Raw genomic sequence first — 20,491 nt, 5'->3', positions numbered from 1 at the left:
CTCTTGAGCTCTTTAGGAAATGGGAATACATATCGCCTTCTCTAAGGAGACCTGATGGCACTGACGGGTGAGCATTGGACTACTAACTTCAAGGTCTGCAGTTCAAACACTCCAGCCACTCGGTGGGGGAAAATGAGGCTATCTCTTCCCGGAAAGATTTCCGTCCTCTGAAATCACTATGAGTTGGAATCTGCTCACTGGCGGGGGTTTGGGTTGACGAGGTGGGGTAACACCCTCTCTGCACCGCCTCCAAAGCCTTTGGAGGAGTTGGTGAACAGTGTGTGCCGAGTGTATAACGTGACACAAATCTGTGACATCACCAGCATCCCCCAGCGCCCAGCAGGGCTCTCCTCAGTGGCGGGGCCAGTCGGGAGGCGAAGGAACAAAGACAGGGAAAATTCCAGGAGTCCTTTTCAGACGGGAAAGCTGTAGTTAAGCCTTACCATTGACCTTTCTCTCTGACATCGCGTCTAAAGTTCACACCCACGCTGGGAATCTTCCCTCTTCACACCGTGCGTGTGTGTCCCAACAGACGCTCAAGCTCACGGCCACCGAGTGGATTCTGGCTCATCGTGACCCTATGCACAGATGAGACTCTCCGATGAGAAATCGGGTCACATTTAGAGAGAGTCCCTCACGTCTGGGGGTTATTTTATAAAATTTCTCCCCTTGGGTGAAACCAGAAAGAAAGAAGCCAAGCCCACTCCCCCTGAGTAGCTCTGACCTAGTGACCCCAATGCGGGGTTCCTGAGACGGTAGATCTTTCCGGAAGGTCCCGTGGAGTAGCTACTGGGTTTGAACGACTGCTAGCCCAACAGCTCCCCAGGGGAGGGTTCTGAACCCCCACTTCAAATGGTTTAGCATAGGAATCTGCCATTTGTTTCCTGGTGTGAATGGACTCCGTGCTCTGCTCCCTCAGTGGTTCCCGGTGAAGGGCCATGGTGGCCATTAAACAAAGCCGGCTGCCGGCTCGGATTGTGCTTTACCCCGGACTCACTCTGGGCAGGTGGGGAGAGCAGAGTGCTGGGTGTTGAAGGCTGCCCATTAGCATCAGCCAGGCACGCCCCAGACGCTTTGCAAATGCCATTCAATTCTGCCTTCCCCCTGGACTGCTGGCCCCTGGACTGAAGGCTGTGGGCGGGCCAGCCTCCTTTCTTGCCCGCTCACCTCCATCTAAGCAAATCTTTCTCGAATACACCGACTCCTTATATAAGTAACTCTCCTACGCAGGTATCTGTATCCCTTTTGTCCAGTGAAAAGTCAGGCGTCAGTTGCTTAGGGATCTGGTCCAAGGGAAGACAGAGTGAATCTGGACACTAAGGGACTCATCTGCTCCCCAAAGTCCGTGGCCCTGCCTGCACAGCCTGCCACTCGGACCCGCCCCCCGAGGCTGCAGATTATGCTATGTTAAAATCATTTCCCAGATGTTTACATTCCACTTGTTTCCAAATCATGCTCTACTCAATGATTATCAACCACATAGCCAGAATTATTTTGTAGACTTTCATTATATACTTTAATGTCAATTATAATCTATTTAATTATTCATGTTTCATATTAATCATGAAGACGTTGGGGGCCTATTTCCAGTTTCTATTTATGAAGCCAAAACACGCACTGCCATCAAGTGGATTGCAACTCATGGCAGTTCTTAAACAGGGTTTCCAAGACTGTACATCTTTATGAGAACAGAGAGCCTCATTTTCCCCCCTAGCGCTGGCAGGTGAATTTGAACCACCAACCTTGTGGTTAGCAGCCCAATCCTTATCCTACAGCACCACAGGCCTTCTTCCTAGACCTAGTCCTTGAAGAGTCTACAGCCTAACAGGTCTGACTGCACCTTTCTTTCCTTGGGGGGGGGGAAATTACTACTTACAAAAGTGAATCACATTGACTGCAGAATATTTGGAAAGAAAAATCGTCACCTAACAGAAGAGTTAATAGGTCCTGAAGGCAGAGCCCATCTCTGAATCATGCCTGTCGCCACAAAACCTTGGAACAAAGAAGCTCCACACGTGTGTGTTTGTGGGTGGGTGTTCTTTTGCCCTGTGTTTTCGAATGGGGAGGTCAAAGCCACCCGCTGGCGGGAGCCACTGTTCATGCTTTGAAAATGTTTATTGTCTACTAAGCATGGAGCTAACTCACGTGTCGCCCTCCCCGCTCTATCTCAGCCAAGGGTGCTCTCACAGCTGGCTCCCCGCTGCCCCCCCCCCCCCGTAGTGGCTGGTGGTTTCTTCATAGCTCACCATGTGAGAACCCCGTCAGGTGCCTCTCCTGCCTCCCTCCTGCAGCCCCTCACCCACCCGGTCTGTGAGAGCAGCCCCCCACCTGTGGGACAGGAAGTTGGTTTAAAAGGAGACCAGTCCTCCTGGAGGGAAACTCACTGACATGGAGTTGGCGCTCACTCACAGCTCCCCCACAGGACAGGGTAGACCTACCCCTGGCCCTAGCCCTGTCTTGCTCACTCAGAGTGCCTGGTGGTTTTGAGCTACTGACCTTGTGGATCTCAGCCCAACATGTAACCACTATGCCACCAGGGCTCTGTATGAGGGAGCTTGATAGATAGATAGAGAGAGAGAGAGAGAGAGAGAGAGAGAGAGAGAGAGAGAGAGATAAAAATATTTATCCTGCCCCCACTTCACACCAATTAAGACAGAACTTCTAGTCTTTGTGTGGTTTTGAAGCTGCCCAGGTAAAAGATGAAGGACTGCATCCAAAGACAGCCCAGGCCCTGGCATGCATGGCTGTTCCAGGGAGCAGGGGCCTCTGGGGGGGTCCGAGCCTTGGGCACTCAGCAGTGGAAGCTGGCAGTGCAAGGGCTTGCAACAGCACATACCATGAGAAACCGGAGTCGGAGAAGTGCCAAGGGGACTTCAAAGAAGGCAGTGGTGTCTGCTCTGTGCCCCTGCGTGAGGGACGGTCACGCGGAAACCACGTGCTGAGCCCGGGATGATGTGGGTGGGTGCCCCCTGGGCTGCCCTGCCACGAGTCTTCAAGAGTCATTACAAAGGAGAGGCGCGTGTCTCAACAGAGACTACACGACAGCTGGTCACTCACTTTAACACCAATCTGCTTTGGCAGAGGTGGTCGATAGCATTGGACCACCCTTCTTCCTCCGCTGGTGTAGTTGAGGATTTGCTGAGAAGCTGCCGTTTGCGGAGCATCGTGCTAAGGACTTGACCTGTGTTCCTTTGTTGTAACTTGCCGTCACCCACTGCCACAGGTGTTACGCGTCCCTGCTGAGGACTTGGGAGAGCTGTAAGCGCCCCCAAGGAAATGATCTTTAAAAAAGAGCTCACCGGGCTGGAGGGATCAGATGTTAAGCTTATAGTTGAGAATCCACATTGTTTCAATTAATTGTACAAGTGAATGGAATCCTTTGTCTGCAATATATTTATTTTACATTTTGCCAAGTTACTGTATTTTTAACTGTCCGTGCCAACACTTTAAATCTTTTCTCCCATACAGCAGTAAATTAATAAAACTACGATACAGATTATTGGGGGTGGGGAAAGACTGGAGGAAATTGATGCTGATACATTTTAAGTAATTAACACAAAAATCACAGTAAACAAACAAACGAAAAAGGGCCCAGGACCCTGCCGGTGCCATTACCTCGCCCATGCTCTCAGCCCGGGCCAGCACAGGCAGTGCTGCTGGCGAAGACAAGACGGGGGGAGCAAGGTGGCCGTGCTTGCCCCTCGGGGTAGCTTCCCGGAATGGTGCACACGCTGATGTTTCCCCTTCTGGAGAGAGCCAACAATGTCACGGGGCAGGCAGCCCAGTTCCTCTCAAGAGAAACGGCCTAGACGGGGCCCTTGGCCAATGCCACAGGGGTTAGGACCAGGCCGGGTCCACAGGGCCCTGTGGGGGCCTGGGCTACCGGAGACACCCCAGAGTGGCTCTGCAGCGCCCCATTCAAGGAGACAGTTGCCCTGCACGTGGAGGGGAGATGTAGAAAGAAGCCACTGGGCTTGTTCATTTCCAATGGCCCCTCCAGCTGCCCAGGTCTCAGGCCCTCTGAACACGAGGGGCTCTGGAAAGGCTGGGGGGCGTCACAGGAACGGGAGGGGCGTGGGTTTGTGGGTGTGTGAACGGGAAGATGCGCGGTCAGAGCAATGGCACAGACCCGGTAAACCCAGAGGACACAGCAGAGTCACCCAGCCCCCTTCTGTGACCCAGGCCCACTTTCTCTCTGTGATCAGAAGAGCGTGCTTTACCAACAGCTGAGGTAGAGGGTGGGCTCCATCTGACTACATTCTTTTTCCCCCAGGAGGATGAAAGCTTCGGTGACTTTTAGTCCTTTTGGATTGAAGCAACTTTCTGTTTGTGTTTCTTTTTCAGATCTTGAATCCAAATTTCATCCAAGAAGGTAAGTTAAAGAGAGTGAGCTTATGGGCGGGTGTTAGGTAAATCGCTGGGGATCGGCCAGCACTGATTGAGGGCTGACCCGGCGGTGGGGATGTGGTTCTATGTGAGGAAGATGTTTCCGGTTGACTATTAAGTGTGAAGGATTAGGATTTTCAACCTGGACAACGGGGCCTTGTTTTTAGAAGGAACCGTTTATCTCAAGCCTGGAAAGGGTACGTGCAGAATGCCCACACAGTTGCCTCTGGTCCATGACACTGCAAAGCCTCCCCCAGCCCCCTCTTTTTGCTCATCTGCATTTCCTCATGTTTCCACAGGAGGCCTTTGTTGATGTGAGAATAAAAAGTTAGACGACAGTTAAAAAGGACTCTGGTGGATGAGATTAGAGCGATTACTGGGTCCCAGTGCAGGGATGGGCCCCGGATGATGGTCAGATGGAAGGCTTTCAAACGGAGTCACCCAACATGGGCAGGGGTGGGGAGTGTGGGGGTGGAGGTGGATACAATGGTTGTGGTGTGCTTTTTGTTCTGACCCTTGGGGTGTGTGTTGATTTGACCACAGTGGCCCCAGAGTTCCTTGTGCCCTTGGTGGATGTGACCTGCCTTCTTGGGGACACGGTGACCCTACAGTGCAAAGTCTGTGGGCGGCCAAAGCCCACCATCACCTGGAAGGGTCCAGACCAGAATATCCTGGACACGGACAGCAGCTCAGCCACGTACGCCGTCTCCTCCTGGTGAGCCACTACCACGCCGATGGGCCTGGCACGGTCCCGGGAGGCCCCTTCTGCTCTGTCGCTTAGTCTTTCCGGGAGGAGGGTTGTGCCTCAACTGACCCTAGCTCCAACACTTTCCCTGGTTTAGAAGAGAGCCTGAGGAAGAGACACGATGGCCGAGCCCAACATGGTCATTTCCCCAGCGCTGCCACGGGGTCGGTTTTGACTCACCGAGACCCTATGTTGCAGGAGAACACCACCCCCCACCTCACCCCCGGTCCTGCGCCATCTTCACAACTGCCCTGACGCTGGGGCCCGTTGGTGCAGCCACCCTGTCAATCCACCTCATCCTCTCTGTGACTGACCCTCGACTTGAGCAAGCAAGGCCTTTTCCAGGGACGGGTCTTTCCTGGCCAACATACGACCCGCTCTCGCCAGCCTCGCTTCTAAAGAGCGTGCTGGCTGGACTTCCTCCCAGAGAGATTGGCAGCTCGTGGGGCTGTCACCATTCTTCACCAATGTCAGAATTCAAATGTAGCGCTTCTTCTCTGGGCTTCCTTATTAGCTGTCCAACTCTCTCATGCACACGAGGGGCCTGAAGACGCCCTAAATATGGATTAGGCCTCAGAGCGGCATCTTTGCTCGTTCACATGGTAAACAGGTCTTGTGCAGTGGATTCCCCTAGTAGGAGACAAGCAGGAGTAGACCCGAAATGTTTATTAAAAAATTCATGAAAGGAAAATAGGCCATCAAGACACTTTCCTTCATTCGTTTCATTCCGTGCACGTGAAACGGGAATCGACATCATGATTGGGTTTTCACAGCATAGACCCTGGCCAGCTCATAAACGATCAACGGCCTGTGGAGCTGAGTAAGTCCTCATGTGGGGAGGACCCTTAAGATCACCCTCCCATGGGGACAGAACGGAGAGACCCACTGTGAGCTGGGTCAGTGGTCCAACTTTTCAGAGCACTTCGTATTCCTGTGTGATCCTCCTGGGCCCTAAACTGGGACAAGGGGGAAGACCAGTGGATAGTGGGAGAATTTACCCATCACATAATTATTTGAGCCTTCCACATACAGAATTTGAGATACTTGAATATTTTCATATTTTAGTGCATCCATTTTTTCCCAAAGTCATTCATTATTGACAGCACAATTGAGAGATGGGCATGGCGAGAAGGATTTTTCTCGTGGAAGGGAAGGGGTGTTGAGAGAGGCAGGGTTGTGGGTTGTTGCACTGGATTAGATCTTGGGCCTCAGGATTCCCCGCTCAGCATCCGTGTGCCAAGTCTACGGTCTTTTTCCCACCAATAGTCAACGACAAGCACGTTGTGGAAAATCCTTTCTCAGCTTGGTTTCACTGAGTTTTTCACAGGGTCTCTCTAAGGAAACTGGGCGTACTTACATCTCTTAGAAGTCCAGGACAGGATCTGGGAGACAGGGACAGGCATAAATAAGCAGAGCAAAGCCTGTTCCCAGCAAGTTGATCCTGACTCATGGCAACCCCTGTGTTTCACGGTAGAATTACTCATTCCACGGGGTTTTCTCGACTGCCATCTTTATGGGAGTAATTGTCAAGTGTCTCCTCTGTGTCACTGCTGGCTGAGTTTGGTGCCAGCAGGTGGACTCACCCAGCAACCTTAGAGGGCATCAATCTACGATCATCAAGTTGAGTCAGACTGATAGCAGCCCTCGAGGACAGACTAGACCGACTCCATAGGGGGTGTCTGAGTATGTAAATCTTTATGGGATCTCCCGAGGAGCACCTGATGGTTTTGAACCACTGACCTTGCCTTGATTGACCCAGTGCTGGATCCATTGCACGACCAGGGCTCCTACAGAGTGGAGGTGGTGTTAGGTACCGTCAAAGTGGTTCCGACCCATAGCAGCCCCCTGTACAGCACAGCAGAACACTTCCAGGGCCCACACCATCCTCACAATTGTTGGAATGTTTCAGCCCATTGTTGTAGCCACTAGGCCAATCCATCTTGGGGTGCGGTTTGGGGCGTCTGTTAAGCAGGGGTGTAGCGGGGGAGCACAGGAAGCTCCACACTGGAGCTGGAAGGGCCTCCTTTTGTGTCCCTAGTGACTCGGGTGACATCACGCTGAAGATATGCAACCTGATGCCGCAGGACAGTGGGATCTACACCTGCGTGGCAGCAAACGACCACGGCACCACGTCAACATCTGCGACCGTCAAAGTGCAAGGTACAGGTTCTTTACTGGCCAACGGTGGTACATGGTGTTCCAAGGGCCTCTGAGACCGGGGAAGAAAGAATCCGCTGGAAAGCGTCTATAACGGACGTCTAGTCAATGGGAAGGGGATGGGTCTTTGCGCTGAGCTGCCCGCCCCTCACCCGCAGTTCCCTGGCCAACTTTTATGTCCAAGTGCAGAATGTAGCCAGAGGGAGAACGCTGGCCAGCAAAGTGTGTCCACCGCTCGCTCCAGGTCTTCTTCCAGCCTGGAGCCAGGTGGGCCAATTGCGGGCAAGTACGAGAAGCGGCTTCAGAACATTTGTCCAGAGCGCACCAAACTTGGTGTCACATGTCAGGTTCTGCAGAAATGGCGCTTGACTCTGCTGCTCCTGCAGGTGTTCCCGCGGCCCCCAGTCGCCCCATTGCCCAGGAGAGAAGCTGCACCTCCGTCATCCTCCGCTGGCTGCCTCCCTCCAGCACAGGCAACTGCACCATTTCCGGTTACACCGTGGAGTACAGAGAAGAAGGTGAGCTGTTTCCTCCTCCTCTTCTTTTTTTTTAAGACAAAATTTTATTTATTTGTAATTAGAAATAAATATTTCACAATATATAATTACATATTGTTTTTTGTTTTCGTTTTAAATCATTTTATTGGGGGCTCATACAACTCTTATCACAATCCATACATCCATCCATTGTGTCAAGCACATTTGTACATTTGTTGTCTTCATCATTCTCACAACATTATCTTTCTACTTGAGCCCTTGGTATCAGCTCCTCATTTTCCCCCTCCTTCCCTTCCCCCCTCCCTTATTAACCCTTGATAATTTATAAACTATTATTTTGTCATATCTTACACTGTCTGACATCTCCCTTCACCCACTTGTCTGTTCCCCAAGGAGGAGGTTATATGTAGATCCTTGTAATTGGTTCCCCTTTCTTCCCCACCCTCCCTCCACTCTCCCGGTATCACCACTCTCGCCATTGGTCCTGAGGGGTTTATCTGTCCTGGATTCCCTGTGTTTCCAGTTCCTATCTGTACCAGTGTACATCCTCTGGTCTAGCTAGATTTGTAAGGTAGAATTGGGATCATGATAGTTGGGGTGGGGAAGGAATCTTTAAAGAACTAGAGAAAAGTTATGTTTCATCATTGCTACACTGCACCCTGACTAGCTCGTCTCTTCCCCGCGACCCTTCTGTAAGGGGATGTCCAGTTGCCTGCAGGTGGGCTTTGGGTCCCCACTCCGCACTCCCCCTCATTCACAATGACCCTCCTCCTCTTCTTTTTCTATCTCCTGTCCCCCCCTTCAGAATAGGAGTCCTGGGAGTGTATTGGTTACCCAGTGGGCTCCGATCCACAAGATCAGCAGTTCAAAACTACCAGCTGCTCCATGGGAGAAAAACGAGGCTCTCTCCTCCGGTAAAGAGTTACAGCCTCAGAGACCCACAGGGGCAGTTCTACCTTGTTCTCTAGGGTCACTGTGAGTCGGCAGCCACTGGACGGCAGACAGTTGAGTTTCCCTTCAGAAGGTGACAACACTATGAGCCTCCACCTCTTAAATAAGCCATTTCTCCTGTGTCGAAGACACAGGAAGGAACAGCTGCCTTCTAATCGCAAACACGGGGTCCCTTGTCCCTCTATGATCCGGGCAGTTTTCAAGTGCCTTCGCCTCACTTAACACGCCAGTCACTCAGACAGGGCTGAGCAGGACACTTTCATAGACGAGGAAGCTGAGGCCGAAGCTGAGGACGTTCAGAAAAGTGCCTGCGATTTACGTAGAGTCTTCAGCAGAAACCACTGAGCTTGGGATGCTGGCAAGGAAAAATACCTACATCTGAAGCCGCCAGGGAGTGCTGGTCATTAAGAGCACATCTCTGAGCCTTCCCCTTTGTGGGGACCTGGGACAATCCAGAATCCCCTCACTGCTGTTGAGAGGATGCTATGACTCATAGTGAGTGACCTTACAGGACAGGGCAGAACTGCCCCCTGTGAGTTTCTGAGACTGTGGCTCTTTGTGAGAGTAGAGAGCTCCCTCGGAGCGGCTGGTGGTTTCGAACTGCAAACCATGTGGGTCGCAGCCCAACGCAGCATACCCACTGCCCCGCCAGGGCCCCAGAGTGGCTGCAAAAGCAGGTACCTGCACTTCATCCTGGATGACGGGCTGTCGTGCAAATGTTTTTAATGACCACGAGGGCTCTGAGTAATTTATTTTTCCCCTGAAAAGGTGGCAGTAGGTGAGATAGGTTTGGGGACGTATGCGCCTGCTGCCCTCCCTGGGACGTCTGTCTCGCCAGCTTCTGTCGTCCTCATGGTAGTGCTGTCTTTCGTGTTAAACGGTCCCGCAGGACTTCACAGCTGCCCGGCTTGACGCCTTTGAACCGCTATGCTGTCTCCCCGCGCAGGCGCCCAGGCGCGTTTCCTCCAAGTTCACGTTCACTCCGCAGCGCTCACCGGCTTATGGGCCAGCACTCTCGCGCTGAGCTTGAGCGTTGCAGTCTTCACCCCTGAGGTTAAGGGCACCGCCTCCGCTCAGAAGAGCCCGCTCACAGTGGGGTGTGTGCATGGCGCTCCCTGCCGTTGGTTTTCGCAGGAGGAAGTGGAGTGCGTAACCTTTCCTGGCCTTACTTTCTCCCCTTTTAGAATTAATTCACAGTGTTTTCTCTTGGCCCAATTAAAAATGAGCCCCGTGCTTCTCAGTGCAGCCTGCATTACCAGCGTCTTTCACCCTCACACATTTCTTTTAACGTAAACAAATTATAGGCACATCTTTTTTTTTTAATACTCTTTTGCATTAAAAGATCATTTCATTGGGGGCTCTTACAACTCATTACAATCCATACATCGATTGCATCAGGCATATTTGTACATATGTTGCCACCATTCTTTTCTAGACACTGACTTGCTATTGAGCCCTTGGGATCTGCTCTCTTTTTTCCCTACCCCTGCTGGCACCCTCGTGACCCCTTTCTAGATTATAAATTATTATTATGTTCACATCTCACCTTGACCGCTGTCTCCCTCCCCCATGGTTTCTGTTGTTCTTCCCCTGGAGGGGGGGTGGTGGTGGTTATGTGTGTCGATCATTGAGATCAGTTCCCCCTTTCCCCCCTCCTCTCTCCCCCTTGCCCTACCCTCCTGGTATCACTACTCCCATTGCTGGTCCTGCATTCCGTGTGTCATGAGCACATCTTTTAAAAATCTGGCTTCTGCAAGTTCCCCCCCACCCCCCATCATATTCAGTGATCTTTGAGCGGAACCAAGGCCTTCCAGGCCTGGGCAGCAGGTTTTCCAAGGCCCGGCCTGATGTAGTGACCACAGCGGCCACTGGAATGGCATGTATCCGTTTTCCTTTCTTTGTGCGCTGAAGGTCTTTGAAACAATGTTCCTCTGACTTTTTCTCCTTTCCTCCCCTCGGACACCGGCCCAGGTTCCCAGGCTTGGCAGCAGTCTGTCGCTTCGACCTTGGACACGTACCTCGTCATTGAAGACCTCAGTCCTGGGTGTCCTTACCAGTTCAGAGTCAGTGCCAGTAACCCCTGGGGGATCAGCCTTCCCAGCGAGCCTTCAGAGTTTGTGCGACTTCCGGAATACGGTGAGCCCCAGCCAAGCCCGGGCCCCCCAGGCAGTGGATGGCCAGGCACCTAGCACAATGGGTGTGACAGGTCACCCAGCCAAGTGGTAACCTGCTCGGCGTGGTGGCTTCAGTGCAGTAGGGTCTTAGAGGCCGCACAAAGAGTTTTCCCATACACTGTGGGGCAAAGCGTCTTGGGGCCAGGCCTAACCCCTGGGCCTGCTGACAACTCCCAGACTGCCGTCTGTGTTTCCAGAAACTGAGACGGGCAAGCAGGAGTGACCTCTCCCTAGTCTGTCCCTCAGCTTTAGCAACGGTCCCTAGACAACTTTACATGAGGGAGGAATGCAGCCCGGTGGAAGGATTTCATCCCAAAAGAAAACTTGATCATTCTGCTAACCCCTTCCACCCCACCCCCACAGGGTGTAGATTCACTGAGAAACTAATTAAGGGGCACAGATAACTAAGGAGACCTTGTAATACTGTCAGGGAAGTTTTTCACCACAAGGTCAGCAGTTCAAACCTACCAGGGGCTCTTTGAGAGAAGGATGAGGCTGACTGTGTCTATAAAGATCTACAGTCATCCAAACCCTAGACGGGGTTGCTGTGAGTAAAAACCCACTCAATGGCCATGAGCTTTGTAGCTAATGGAACCCCCTGCATTCCATAGTGGGACCCTTTAGGGCAGAGGGACTGCTCCACAGGGAAGGCTGAGTCCTTATGGGAGAGGATCGCCTCCCCCCTTTCCATGGAGAACAGCCTCCGCTCTCTCACCAAGACTGCTTGGTCCGGAGAGTATCTGAGACTTGTTGCACAAGGAAGCCCCCAAAACTGAGGTTTCAGGTAGCGTGAGTGGGGGGCGGCGGCGGCGGTGTCTGTGTATTGTGAGGAGGTTGGTAGCAGATGAGGGGCCTGGCATCCCAGTCCCTGCACTCAGAGACAGGGGGCCTGCATCTCTGTCAGTTAAGGGGAGCTCAGGGTCCCTAGAGGGCCTGGGCGACATGCTCCTTCCAAAGCTGAATTCAAAAGTGCTCCCCATTCCTCCCCACTGCAGCTCCCATCCGGTGCCTTTGTTCCCACAGGCCTGTGACTCCCTGGGAAACCTTGGCCCTAGTCTCTATTTCCTCCAGATTCCATGTGGATCAGCCTCCCTCCACCTTAGTCATGTTGTGGCATGGGCAGCTCTGGGTCTGTGCTGCTGGCTTGGCACCTCTCCCCACAAGCCCCTTAACTGGATGCTGCCCAGAAATAATGACTCCTTTCATTTTTGCTACTTGTGGACCTTGCGTGTGGGCACGTGTGCTCTCAGGTGTGTGTGTGTGTGTGTGTGTGTGAATCACCACCACTGAGTGAACAGGTTATATACATATTGTTTGTTGACTCACTCCTGGTGGCCCCATATGACAAAGTAGAACTTTCCTTGACTGAAAACTGTGCAGGAGCCAAAAAATCAACTCAGGCTTTTAATCAGACAAGAGTGTGTTAGTCTGGGTACTTTAGAGAAACAAATCCATAGAGACTCATGTATAAGAGAGAGTTTCTATAAAGGGTAAGTGCACATCAAGAAAACATCCCAATCCAGTGCTGCCCAAGCCAACAAATCCAACATTAACCCACATGTCTGACACCAATCCACAAAATCCTCCTCCATTTCACAAAACACACGCAATGATGCTGACTGCAGGAGGAAAGCCGGATCAGTGAGCGTGTAAGCATCTCAGCACTGCCAGGGGTCTCCATGTGGCTGCTCCTCAGGGATGTCTTGCAGGAAGTGAGCCTTGCCAGCTGAAGCAGGGAACTGGCTAAGGAAGCTGTACCCTCGTCCCACCATCAGAAAGCAAAAGACCCAAGAACTAGAAAGGCGAGGCTCACCGAGCCATTTATCCCTCTGCCCTTCAATTAACCCCACATGTGTTTATCGGCCAGGTTGGCACAATAAACTAACTACCTCAGAGAGTAAGTGAAAAGGTATTGCAACCAAGACACACATGAACAACAATTGCTTCCACGTGCCTCTGCGATCAGTGGACGACTGCTGACAGGGTCTCTCAGTGACACACGTGCCTTTGTCTCCTCCCTCAAACTCATTGCTGTCAAGCCGATGCTGACCCAGGGGCACCCCTGTGGGACCAGGGCAGAACTGTCCCGGTGAGTTTCTGAGAAAGCCCACCTTTCTCCCTCAGAGCTGCTGGGGGTTTCAAACTGTGGACCTTTGGAGCGTAACCTTGCTCATCACCACTATGCCACCAGGACTCCTGGCTAGTCTCCTCAGGGGCCTTCACAAGCAGGTCCAGGCAAAACAGGGACTCCGAGGGGATCTGCTGGCCAGGTCCATTGAAGCGGAGAAGTCCGCTAAGACGGGGACTCTCCCCGAGGGTGACTCCCACATTTTCTCAGAGCATACGGGGTGGTCACAGAGCTTGTTAGAAAGACACTTTAAGGAAGTAGAACATTGGGAAAAAACAGGAAAGGCCAAAGCCTTTTTTTAACCCCCTCCCAACAATGCACCTCATTCTTCTCATTCTACAAGCATCTCGAGGGCTGGCTCATGAGAACTTCATTGACCTTGAGAAGCCGTGCTCCCTCCCTGTAGCCACAATCTGTCCCTTCAAGCTTCTTTTTGTTCCCCAAACCTTGAAAAGGAACACGATTTGAGTCCCTCAAGCATGCTAAAACTGCTGTTTTCACGATCCCAGTCGAAGAGCACAGGGATCTTCAGGGAAATGTTAGTGAGAGAGAAACTGCTTCTGAAGGGACCTCGATGGAGGCTATGTGGACAAACAATAGCTTCCCGTGTGCGTGTTTGTCTAATAAAGGTTTCTGTGCTTTTTTGACAAGAGTTTTACCTAAGCTCATAGTTTGGGTGAAGTTCAATCATTTCACGTACAAGTCGCGACTGAGGGCAGGGAGGGGAGAAAGATAAGCTTTCAGCACGTTTGCTGCACATTCCTCTCCTGCTCTTTCCTCGGCCTTAAACTCTCCCCACTTGACTCCAGTGCCTTTTCCCAACAGCCCTGGTTCTCACTGGCTTTTTTTATAGTTTCAAAGTATATATTTCTCTCTGCTTTCTAGCAAATTGCTATTTTAAAATATCAAGAAGTTACCTTTCCGGTTGACCAGCGCTTCCCTTGTCTGAGTAAATGCCAGAGGGAGCCTGTCTCTGTAATGTCGTTTCCCCTGGGAGGTTATATTTTTAAGATGCACCCTTCTGAGAGCTGCGTTTTCCCCGAGTCTGACTCCGTACGTCGTGGAGAGAATTGCTGTTCGTTCCCCCGGGAGCTTTCCTGTTAACCCTCTCTCTGTTCTTCCATGGCATCTCCGCTATCACAAATGGGATTCTTCTCTTCCGAAGATGCTGCTGCGGACGGCGCCACCATTTCTTGGAAGGACAATTTCGACTCCGCTTACACGGAGCTGAATGAGATTGGAAGGTAATGGATCCATCCATGAATGAGAAGCAAGATCCTGTCAGGCTCACAGCTTTGTTGTGTGGGTGGTTTGTTTGTTTGTTTCGGTTGCTTGTACTAAATGTATTGTCTCTGCCGTAAGGAAAACATACTGCTCGTGTGTGCCATCCACTGCTCTTTTCTGACTTCTTCAGTTGGATGCTTCACCCCTCGAGGTCCAGCCCTTCTCCTTTCCTCATCTGCTCAAGGTTCCAAAGATTCTTCACCTCGACCTCTGGCCACACAGCCCAAGTTTTGAGATGTGGACTTTTCTATCGCCACCAAGTTCTAAGTCTTTTTAAAAGTTCAGCTGTCATCTTTTCCCACTGGTTCATGTGCAATAGAAATGCTTTCAACGTTTCCAAATGTATGAAAAATTTTTAAATTATCTTTTATGGCTTATTTCTAACTTAATTGCATTCAGAAACATCGAGCTGTGTGAGATGAACTCCTTGGTTTGGGTGAAGACTTGCTTTATGCGGAAGTACATCCTTGCCGCAAATTCTCTGTGTTCTTCCCAAGAAGGCACCGTCACTAATTGTTAGGTTCTTGTTATTCTATGCCACCAAGCCACTTCCTCCTCACAGGGCCCTCGATGGGCGAGCAGAAGTGGCCCAGAGGGTTTTCCTAGGTTGTTGTCTTTATATGTCCCTGTGTTAAACACATGAATTGTGTGACCACTGTTTCTAACCCAACCACGGTTGGTGTGTCTTTGGTGGGGCGGGGGGCGGGGATATGATGGGGAAAAAGCTATGTACATCCCCAAAATAGTGGAGGGGAATACACAAAAGGGGGATTCATCCCCATGACTGACCTCAAGGTGATGTTCAGGAGAGAAGATGGGTAAATCCTGCCGTCTCCCACCCACCCTGGATGAATACACAAGAGACCGTCTCCGAACTCTGGGCCGTTAGCATCGCCTCCTTCTCAGAGTGCTAATGCTTAGTGAAGCCGAGTAAATGTCATTAAGTGAGACGGTTGTGACAGAGGGTTTGGGGGAAAGGCTTCTTAGGCAGGAGTCACAATGTAACTCATTACCACCACCACTCGCCACTCCCGGCAGAACCAAACCAAACCTGAGCATTTCTTTATTTATGTGTAACATTAAAGTCCTGCACAAGAGGTAACCTACAGTAATTGCTCATAGATTAATTGCAACAAAATAGATGTTAAACTAAATAGAGTCCCACGTGAAAGGGGGGCCTGAAGGTTGACTTGGCAAATCGAGGGGTCAGAGGTGATTCTGTATTTCTCCTCAGACTCAAGCTGGGGAGAGTGTCCCATGCCCTTCCGAGGTGGCACACTGCAGCAGGAGGGAGGTGGCAGGCAGGCCTGTGGTCCGCTGGCCAGGCTGCTCTGCCATGGGACCACTGTGGCCCATGGAGGGACAGACACTGGCGCACACAGTGACTCGTTACTCTTTACGGCAGTACCGTCCATCAAATATAAACTCTAGCTCTCCCCCCCCCCACCATTTGTGTGGCCCAAGGGGGAAAGGCTGGGGAAATTCATGCAATCGTGATGAAGATGATGATTACAAAGAGAGGAAGTTCCCAGAATCCTCATGAGAAGGCCACACCCACCAGGAGGCATCAGGCTGTGACCTGATGGACAGGCTAGACTCCACCCCTTCACTCTTAATACCCTCAAGTTGACACCAGATTGTGTAACTACCACAGACATAAATGGAGAGGAGATTCTAGAATTGGAAGGTCTGGCTCAAAATATCTGTGAGAAGTTGTGACTCTGAGTTCACCCCTGCTGTCCCCAGCTTTTTGCAGTTGTACAACTGTGCTCCCCCCAGAACAAGACTAGAGGCTTATTCCCCGGACAGCGTCAAAGAGAGTGCTGGTGTTCTGGGCGATTCTAGGTGAAGTCGAGGGAGCAGAGCAGTACCAAGTGCGCTGCCGACCAACAACTCCAGTTCTGCTGTTCACCGGGCTTCCAGAGGTGACAACCCGTGCTTTACTCTCAGGCAAGAAACCCGAGAATCATTCTCTGCGGATTCTGACCAGCCTGTGAAGAAAAGCGTAAAGATTTTGAAGTTTTCCTAAATAGACATTCAGGTCAGATCCTGCCACAATAAACACCAATCTGATAAGCTCCAACCATCAGACTCAGCGCTTCCACACTCCACCCTTTCCTCACCCGCCGACACGGTTAGATTCCACAGGTCCGCTTGCTGTGAACATCCAGCATTTTGCAAAATCGAGGATGACCACAGCAGGTCACAAAATGTTGCATGACTACATTATTCTATCTCTGGCAAATTCTATCATGACCTAACTGCGAGGTGACATCATTGCACAACTGTCAAACCGCCGGGTAGCCTGGCCCCGGGCCAGTTGACACAACCTTAGCCATCGCAGGCAGCGTGACTCTCAGCCTTACCTGAGCATCCTCTCCTGACAGGCGTATGTTGTTAATGAGCTGAATAGTTTTCTGCTATTGTCGTGAATGTGAAATATTGGATAATGAAAAAAGTGAGTGAAGTGTATACTTTTGAGGATCTAAATTTTAAAATGAACCAACCTCCAGGTCAGCGTGGGATCAACTCATTGCGAGTTTCTCTCCAATGACCACAACAGCAATCCCTGCACAAAGCAAAAACTGCTTGGAGATTCTGAAACGTGAAAAACAGGGAAGTGAAAATTTGAAGAGTGACCACCACAGTGACCAGGAGCTTCTTGCTTGTTTCCTTCTTGATCTTTCATCTTTGGTTCAAGGACGGGCCAAATCAGTGACCTGAAGAGCAGCCACTGGGAGAAAGAAGCCCACCTTTCTAGCTACAGGACTACAAAAAGGAGTCTTTTTTCCCAATAACATAAATGATGACTAACCATGTGGGCCCTACTAGGTGGTATGCAGAGGTATCAAATCAGCTCCATCTGTGGTGAGAGAGGTGGAGAAACTCAATGTCATCGGTCAGGACAAGACCAGAGGCTGACTGTGGAATACACCATCAAGGGCTTAGAAGTAAATTCAAGTCCAGAGTAGCCAAAGAATGAGTATATGCCACGTGAGTTTAGAGGCTACCTCAGAAATCTATTGGATGCCCTGAGCACTGAGACCGAAGCTCACCTGAGCTATGGGATAACAACCTGACCACTTGACACATGAAGAGAACAAAGGTCATTTTTTAAAAAACCAGGAAGGAAAGAAGAGACTAAAGCGGATGTCGGAAGAGATGCTGAAATTAAATTTCCTTTGGAATGTAAAGTAGCCAACATGAATGGAGCTCCTAAAGCAAGCCTAAACGGCAATCCTCAAGGATTCTCGGGGTAAAGGCATCAAAAGAAGATGCACAGAGTGTACAGAATCACCGTACTAAAAAGAACCATCAACACCCACACATTCCGCATATTTTCAAGAACTGATGGTATTGAAGGAAGAAGACGTTCAAGCTACTCTGAAGTCATTTGGCAAAAAAATAAAGGAAACTGCAAGGGTTGACGCACGACCACGTGAGATGTTTCAACAAAGAAGTGCAGTGCCGGCAGCTCTCGCTGACTGAAGGCCAAGAAATGTGGAAGACAACTGCCTGAGCAACTGACTGGAAGAGATTCCTCTTCGTGCCCATCCCAATGGAAAGTGAGCCAAGAGAATGTGGAGATTGTGGAACAATATGTATGAACACCACACAAGTGGGGTCCATGTCCACATTGAGAAGAATGGATTCCCTGACACTTCATTGTGCTCGTGTGGAACCTGTACATGGACATGATAAAGTAGTGTGTTACTCTGGGTTGACTAGAGAAACATATTCATAGACATGCATATGTATATAAGAAAGCGGTTTATATACAAGGGCAATTGAATATTGAGAAAATGTCCAGCCCACTCCAGATTGAGTCCATAAGTCCAATATTAGCTTGTATGTCTGATACCAATCTATAAAATCCGCTTCAGACTCACGAAACACATGCAGTGATGCTGAATGCAGGAGGATCACAGGCCAGTGGTTTGGAAGCCTTGTAGATCCAGTGGTGGTGTAAGCATCGCAGCGCTGGCAGGGGTCTCTACATGGCTTCTCCGACTCCAGAGGTCTGGTTGCATCAGGGTAGGTCCATGTGGCTTCTCCAGCTCCCAGGGCGCAGCACCATGTGTCTTGTTAGTAGAGCGTTTCTCAGTGAGTGAGCAGAGAATGAGAAGTGTCTCCTGCCTCCAAGGAGGAAATACAGGAGTTCCCAGAATCCTTAGGAGAAGGCCGTGCCCACACAGAGGCCTCATTGGTTATGATCTGATTGACAGACTAGACTCCACCCCTTCACTCTTCATCCTCTCAATCCCAAACTGACACCAGATGATGTAACTCCCACAAGTAGAGAGTCAGCAAAAAGGGAGGAAGACTCTCCGTGCGATCGATTGGCACGGTAGCTACAACAATGGACTCAGGTGTTGTCCAGGACCAGGCGTTGTTTGTCCTGTTGGACATCGAATCACTATGAGTTGGAACTGATTCGACAGCACCGAACAAGGACAAGTGTCTTGGGAAGGACAGAGGAATCCCTGTTGCTTTTCCACTCTCGTTGCCGCCGTGACTTCATTCCAAAATTAGTTGTGCAGAACTATACGGTGGTGACGCAGGTGGCTGAAGCGCTGATGCTTCTCAAGTACTGACTTTGTGGCATCAGCCCAAGACATCACACGCTGTGCCACCAAGGCTCCCGTTTGAAGGACCGAAACCCAAGCTCATTACCCTTGTGGGCTTCTGAGTCAGTAACTCCTTACAGGAGTAGAAAGCCTCGTCTTTCTCCAGAGGAGCAGCTGGTGGTTTCAAACTGCTGACCTTGTGGGTTAACAGCCCAGCACATAACCCTTTACACTACCAAGACTCCTTCCATTTAGAATCAGAGAAGCAAATACCAAAATATTTCATTAAAATATATTAAACTGATATATGAATCATCCTCTAAGGGACAGAAAATAAGTGTTGGTGTGAGAGGATCAGAGACTACTGGTGTTTGTGTGTTTTTAGTAGCAACCCTTGTTACTAAATTAATAAAACTATGACTTTTTAAGTCAAAAGAATGCATACATTGGACAAAAAATAAAAGTCATCCTTATAAAAATTTAAGGTAACATTACCCAGACCTGGCTCCAAAATTCCAGAGCTCCACAAGCAGGTAGTTGTTCTCCTGAAGCTAACATGCTTTGAAGTGAGTGACTTCTATTAATCAAACTCCTCAGAGGCTGTTGTCAAAAGCCAGACTTACAACTTACATACTTATAATGTAAAAGCAGACCTGCCGTTTGACCTCGTACTTGCTCACTGTGTCAGGTCTGATGTGCAGGACATAATTGGTGTTCCACTAGATATGTCGGACCCATCTTTTAATAGTGATCACTCTCTCTTCTCGCAGGCAAATCTGTACAGTCGGTAGGTGAGGGAAGGCGGTGAGAAAGTGGCTTGGTAAGCAGAGCCGGGTCAGGGGTCAGTTGGAGGACATAGGGGTTGCCTCGGGGCCAGCGGCACCCATTTCCGTTAGAACAGTGCTCGTGGGTTAGGAAGCTTGATGGACAGGGCTTAGCCATGGCTTTGATGCTCCCTTCTCTACTTCCATCGCTTTTCATTAGCTCGCTCACGACCATCCATAGGATTCCAGGTGAGACTGGGAGCCATTGAGGAATGAACCCTGGTGGCGTAGTGGGTTATGAGTTGGGCCGCTAACTGCAAGGTCAGCAGTTCAAAACCACCAGCTGCTCTGTGGGAGAAAGATGGGACTTTCTACTCCTGTAAAGAGTTAACTGCCTCGAAAACTCACACAGGCACTTCTACCCTGTCCTATAGGATCGCCGTGAGTCACAATCAACTCGGTGGCAGTAAGCTTGCGAATTTAGTTAAATATGATAAAGGCATGGCAGTTATATCTTTTTCAATAATGACAAAGGTCAATTAAAAGCAAAACTAAAAAGTCCACTGCCATCGTGTAAATTGCAGCTCACATTGACCTGAAATAGGATTTCTGAGGCTAGAAAATGATCCAGGGACAGACGGCTGCATCTTTCTCCTAAAAAGTGACTGGTGGACTTGAATCGCCAACACGATCTTGCAGGTAGCTGTCCAGGGATTACCTGGCTATGTCACCGGGACTACTCATCTTGTGATCAAAGGATTTCGGAATAAAATCAAAGGAGTTCAGGATTTGGCTGTAAAATATTGTGGGAAATAGAAAGGTGTGGCAGCATGTGAC

At 50.3% G+C, this 20,491-nt stretch overlaps 1 protein-coding gene across 1 annotated transcript in view; it reads left to right on the top strand.

The window, feature by feature from the left end:
• The window catches only part of KALRN (kalirin RhoGEF kinase), a 727,411-nt gene that overhangs the window by 701,004 nt on the left and 5,916 nt on the right, over positions 1-20,491 (top strand). Inside the window, exons 52-57 of the mRNA XM_075556312.1 lie at positions 4,345-4,372; positions 4,930-5,101; positions 7,170-7,291; positions 7,675-7,806; positions 10,708-10,872; positions 14,204-14,282. Of these exons, the coding sequence (XP_075412427.1) occupies positions 4,345-4,372; positions 4,930-5,101; positions 7,170-7,291; positions 7,675-7,806; positions 10,708-10,872; positions 14,204-14,282 (698 nt within the window). The remainder of the gene's footprint in view (positions 1-4,344; positions 4,373-4,929; positions 5,102-7,169; positions 7,292-7,674; positions 7,807-10,707; positions 10,873-14,203; positions 14,283-20,491) is intronic.

Source organism: Tenrec ecaudatus, chromosome 8, assembly GCF_050624435.1.
Source record: "Tenrec ecaudatus isolate mTenEca1 chromosome 8, mTenEca1.hap1, whole genome shotgun sequence".
Taxonomy (NCBI): domain Eukaryota; kingdom Metazoa; phylum Chordata; class Mammalia; order Afrosoricida; family Tenrecidae; genus Tenrec; species Tenrec ecaudatus.
Note: the sequence above shows the minus strand (reverse complement) of the source record. Positions and strands in the feature narration are given on the sequence as shown.